The sequence below is a fragment of the Vicia villosa genome, linkage group LG1 (assembly GCF_029867415.1).
Source record: "Vicia villosa cultivar HV-30 ecotype Madison, WI linkage group LG1, Vvil1.0, whole genome shotgun sequence".
In the NCBI taxonomy this organism is placed as follows: Eukaryota; Viridiplantae; Streptophyta; class Magnoliopsida; order Fabales; family Fabaceae; genus Vicia; species Vicia villosa.
Genome location: NC_081180.1, coordinates 39,589,751 through 39,595,846, shown reverse-complemented (window position 1 = coordinate 39,595,846; position 6,096 = coordinate 39,589,751). Strand labels below are relative to the sequence as shown.

General features: G+C 32.8%; 1 protein-coding gene across 1 annotated transcript; it reads left to right on the top strand.

The window, feature by feature from the left end:
• The first annotated feature begins 1,598 nt into the window (after positions 1-1,598).
• Positions 1,599-5,709, top strand: LOC131634888 (flavonoid 3'-monooxygenase-like). Its single transcript, XM_058905513.1, has 3 exons — positions 1,599-2,203; positions 4,285-4,728; positions 4,818-5,709. The coding sequence occupies exons 1-3, from the start codon at positions 1,760-1,762 to the stop codon at positions 5,454-5,456; spliced, it is 1,527 nt and encodes a 508-aa protein (XP_058761496.1). The 5' UTR covers positions 1,599-1,759; the 3' UTR covers positions 5,457-5,709.
• Positions 5,710-6,096: the final 387 nt, after the last annotated feature.

Genomic DNA, 6,096 nt, shown 5'->3' with positions numbered 1-6,096 from the left:
CATGTGCATCCACTTCAATGACCTTAACGATGTATGCCCTAAGGATCTATAACCTTTACCCAATGTAGATTTCCAGATTTGACGGATCTTCAGACACAAACACTAGTTTCATAGATTCCTACTTTAGATACAACCAGATTATGATAGATTCCAGAATGAAGGATTTTCACTTTGTCCCTTGAAATACACCAACAATGCACCAACTTCACCATATCTTAATGGATGATTTCTTTTAGTTCGAAGGTAATTCTTATGGTCTTGTCTTATATAACCACCGATGTTTATTCCTCCAACTTGCTTTGACACATACTCGTGAAAATCGTTTGGTTTTAGTCCTGATGCATCAGCCAACATAATTAGTGACACTTGTATCTCAGAAATGCGTCGATGAGAGAAAATCACATGAACATATCCCAGTGGTTAAAAAGGGTGATTATGTTCGGATACAAAGTCAACAATCTTGTATTTTGCAACTTTTCTATCAAGTGAAATAACCATACGTGCTTTACTTCCGGTTCTAGTTTCTGCTCTAGATTGTTTTATCAAGTGGTCTCGTTTGTCAATGCCCCGTTTTCCCTCTTTATTACCATATTCTCGACGAATACCAAATCCAATTCTCCTATTATACTCATTATAAAGTTCATAGGCGGACGCCTCCGATTCAAACTCCATTTCCAAGTGTGGTGCATGATCAACTAAATTCTCTTCACTATTTGGCAAAATACATTCATGGATATTGTTGACCCATTGAACCACACTGTTAAGAGTTGAATTTGATAACTCATTTGGGGATTCTGATGACAAAAATAGATTCAATGTGTTAAATATATAAATTCAACATACTTTTGTATATAAATTAACAGAGGAACATTTTCAAAAAATAATTTTATAGAATGAGAATGAGAAGGAGGCGTCATGGTCACTGTCATTTGTTGCTCTTCCATTTGCATCAAACTCAAACGTCTACACAACACAAGACCACGACGATGATATAACCCAATAGATGCTATCAGTAAGAAGTGAATGAAATTATAAAGAAAAGTGATAGATGATTATGAAAATTATGGTATGATGTGGTTTCTGGCTGGTGTGGTTTTGATTAATATGCTTGAAGAAGATGCCATTGTTGTGAGTTTGTTCCTCAATGTTTCCAGAAATATTTTCCACCAAAACTGTTTTAGCATTATGTAAAATGTTTTCTTCTCTTTAATATTAATATAGATTTTATTTATTAAACATAAAATATTAATAAAAATCTTAACCATTGATATTATTTTATGCCACTTGTCATTCAATTAGACAAAAGAAATGTTGATCTCGATTTTCTTAGAAAATGGAGATGATTTAGACTCCTTCTTCTATGGTTGGGTTTGTTTTTTCCTTCTTTTTCTTTTTTAGTTTTGTTTTGTTGACCTTCTCTTAATTGGACTTTTGTTTTTAGTGCAATGTTCTTATCATTAATATATTGTGAATTTTGTGAATTTTTCCAAAATAAGTTTAGATAAAGTAATTATATATTTACACTAGCTGTCCATATAATAAATCAAATAGCATATCTGTCCAATTCATATATATTGAATTATAACCATAAGTAAACACATACCAAACCCGTCCTATCCCTCTCTTTCTATATATTAACAATTAGCATTAACAATTTTGCATCCTCTTGCCATTTTAAACTCCATGCCATTCAAAAATATGTTTTAGACAAAATTGCACTCACACTTCACACAGACAAAACCACAAACACAAAACAAGCATGTCTCCATGGATCATTATCTTTGTCACAATTGCTGCATCGATTCTCATTTACAAGCTCTTAAACCTCATTTCAAAGCCTTCCTCACGTCTTCCACCTGGGCCTAAACCATGGCCGATCGTCGGAAACTTACCTCACATGGGCCCTGTCCCCCACCACGCCCTTGCCGCCTTAGCTCTCAAACACGGCCCTCTCATGCACCTCCGTCTGGGCTTCGTCGACGTGATAGTCGCCGCTTCCGCCTCCGTGGCGGAGCAGTTTTTAAAGGTTCATGATGCTAATTTTTCTAGCCGACCACCTAACTCCGGCGCTAAATACATGGCGTATAACTATCAAGATCTTGTGTTTGCTCCCTATGGCCCACGGTGGCGTTTGTTGAGGAAAATATCGTACGTTCACATGTTTTCTTCTAAGGCTTTGGATGATTTTAGCCACATTCGGCAGGTTTGGATCCTTTTTTCCTTTCGTTTTCATGTGAAGTTATTTCCGTCAGTCTTTATAACAATATCGTTATTTTCAAAGCCCCGGTACCTACCACTTTACCCCCCACAGTACGTACATGCCACAGACCGGTGAAAAACTTATTTCTATCTCTCCTCCTGTGTACTTGTACCGACAGAGTTTTTTAAAGGTTGTGAATTTAATTATTAAATTATTTAGAAAAAAACATGATAAAAATTTATTTATAAATATGTACATTTTTTTAATATAAACTTAAATTTATTTATCCTTAATTTTAACATATGTCGGTTCATAAAAAACTTTGTAACATATATGATTGAGTAGAATTGATAAAATAAGATATTACCAAAACTTTTTTTACAGTTATTATAATAGAAAAACCTATAGTTGAGAGAGTTGATAAGATAAGATGAATCTCTCAAAATAAATATATTAAGTTCAATTTTATTATCATTGCGGGTTGATCTGCTTGGATGCTTCTTCTGTCGTTTTTTGTATGTCTTGTTGTTCTGCTGGAAGCAATGTAGCCATTTGTTTATTTTGTTGAATTCTTTTTAATTTTCTATAGGTGTATTTTGGTGATTTTCACTTTTTTATTAATATATTATTTTATTTCTTTTAATACACTAAAACAAAATCATTTTGATATTATATTTTAGCACATTGAAACACATAGAAGGGTAGGTAAACTTTTAAAAATGAGACGTACAGGCATTAAATTCGGTAATTATTATGCTTGTAGTTTACTTTTCTCTCCTCTCCTCTGTTCTCCGTGTTTGTTTTGAGTTTTGACTATATTTGGTCAGTTTTTCCCGTCTCCGTGTTTGTTTTGAGTTTTGACTATATTTGGTCAGTTTTTCTATTTTATTCCCAGATTATCCTGTCTTGGCTTCTTTGCTTTTTTAGGGAACGTTGGATTCCTCTTCACCGTGTAGTTTGTATGTGCCTGAATATAAATAAACATCTTTTGCATTTATTTTTATATATATAGTAATTATTTCCAATTAAAAAAAATACTCTAAACCAATAAAAAAAATAACTACATCCATAAACTTATAGACTGCTAGTACATTTATTGTATTACATAATTTTATGTAAAAATGAATTTTTTTTTCATTTCAAATGAAAATTTAGTTTGAATAGTTATTTTTAAAATATTATTTTAGATATTTAATTTTTTATTGAAATTTTTTTTAATATTAAAATTTCAAAAAATCACTTAATTTTAAAACTATTTTAAATAATTTTCATAAAAATTATTTTTGAAATACTACTTTTTAAAAATATTTGTAATTTTAATTATGATTTGGTCTTTAATAATATTTTTTTATATTATAAGCTGTCAAACTTAATGTTTCAATTTATAAAAAAAATGAATATAAAGAAATTTGTTATTTTAAAAAATAACTTTATAAAATCTATTTTCAAAAAAAAAAAAAAAAAAACCTAAATTTTTTATAACTGAAACATGGCCCAGTTATCTTACTTTCTCACCTCTGATCACGCTAACTACCCCTACCATGATGTTACTTAACTCATTTTTAAAACCTCAACCAACCATTCTTTTTCATTTTCTTTTTGACACCACCCATTCTTTTTTTTCTTAGTCTGTGTTTTAAATGAAAATATTTACTTTCAAGTGAAGAAGTCTTAGTCCTTAATCTATTATCTTCGAAAAGTCCAAATAAAAGTCATCGTTTTGAAAACTATCTATACACGTTTCATTATTTTAAAAGATGAATGATATTATATTCTGTCTTGAAGATAAACAACAAATAATGCTTTCTTATAAGAAAAAACTTGCTATGCATTCATCAAATTAAAAACGTTCAATCAAAATCAAATTGGACGTTTCAGAATTAAACTTAGTATTAGTAATTAAATTATAAAATAAAAATTTAAACCTCAAATTCACTTTAAATTTCCAGTTACAAAAATTTAAATAAAATTGTTAAACAATAAAATGCATGTTTTTTTTTTTATCAATGTAGTGAAAATGAACTAAACTCCCTAGAAATGATGAAATTAAGTTTGAACTAATTAATTCTGTCACATAAATGCAGGAAGAGGTAGCAAGATTAATCCGCAATTTGGCAAGTTCTGGATCCAAAGCAGCAAACTTAGGACAACTGCTAAATGTATGCACAACCAACGCATTGGCAAGAGTAATGATAGGACGACGCGTATTTAACGACGGCAATAGTGGTTGTGATCCTAGGGCTGATGAGTTTAAGTCTATGGTTGTTGAGCTTATGGTATTGGCTGGAGTTTTCAATGTTGGTGATTTTGTTCCTGCTTTAGAGTGGTTGGATCTTCAAGGTGTGCAAGGCAAGATGAAGAAATTACACAAAAGGTTTGATACATTTTTAACCAGCATCATTGAGGATCACAAGGTTTCCAAGAGTGAGAAGCATAATGACTTGTTGAGTACGTTACTGTCACTGAAAGAAAAAGATGATGAGGATGGAGACAAAGTTAATGATACCGAAATCAAAGCTTTACTCTTGGTATGTCGACAATTGATCCATGTATTCTTTTTAATACTTTCGTTAATATGTATTATATGAATTTAATAATTAATGTATCTGGTCTATAGAACATGTTTGCAGCTGGTACAGATACATCATCAAGCACAACGGAGTGGGCTATTGCCGAGCTGATAAAAAATCCTAGACTTATGGTTTCTGTTCAAAAGGAGTTGGACGCTGTTGTGGGTCGAGACAGGTTGGTCACTGAAATGGACTTGGCTCATCTTCCTTACTTAGAGGCTGTGGTGAAGGAAACGTTTCGACTTCATCCATCGACGCCTCTTTCACTCCCACGCGTTGCAAATGAGAGCTGTGAAATCTTCAACTATCATATCCCTAAAGGTGCAACTCTGTTGGTTAATGTTTGGGCGATATCGCGTGATCCTAAAGAATGGTCCAACCCATTGGAGTTTAAGCCGGAAAGGTTTCTCCCCGGTGGGGAGAAGTTTGATGTTGATATTAAGGGAACTGATTTTGAGGTGATACCTTTTGGTGCTGGACGGAGAATATGTGCTGGTATGAGTCTTGGACTTAGGATGGTTCAACTTCTCACTGCGACTTTGGTTCAAGCATATGATTGGGAGTTAGAGAATGGGTTATTGCCGGAAAAACTCAACATGGATGAAGCATATGGGCTAACATTGCAAAGAGAAGTGCCTCTTTTGGCCCATCCTCGTCCAAGGCTTGCGCAACATTTGTACTTGTAGTTATCATCGTTTGAAGTTTGGCTTCATGCGCTTTACCTTCACCCAAGTCTTAATAAAGCAAAAAAAAAAAAAGTTGTATCTATAGTTTTTTAAATAAGGATGCTCTGGACTGAAATATGGTGTTTTATGATGAGTGTTGTTTGATCCACATAGTTTAGTCATTTATTAGTAGTTATGTTTTGAGGATTTCTACCCACTGTTTGATTTATCTGTAGTTATATTCTTCTTACATGTAAGCTTTGGATGGGCCATAGAGGACAAGTTCTTTGAGACCAATACTTCTAGGGGTTGCTTTTCCACCTTTAGTGGTGAAGAGTTATCCAAATGAAATTCGAAATTGTTCTTCTAAAAAATCGGAAGTATATTTCCATACCCACCACAAATGGTCAAATACACAACATTCGTAAGTGAGTCACATCTTTATTTTGTCAAAAAAATAGTCTAGAAGTATAATTTCGGAGGAGAGACTAGGCATAAGCAATCTTGTTTCTAAATGGACAACCCCTTCACACCTTTCAATTTGGTCCCTGATACCCCACTTATATGAATGCATTGCAACCTTAACTGCATGAAGTTAATTTTTCTCTGATAGCAATAATGGAAGGTGAATTATGATAGCCATTGTAGTACAACAAATGAA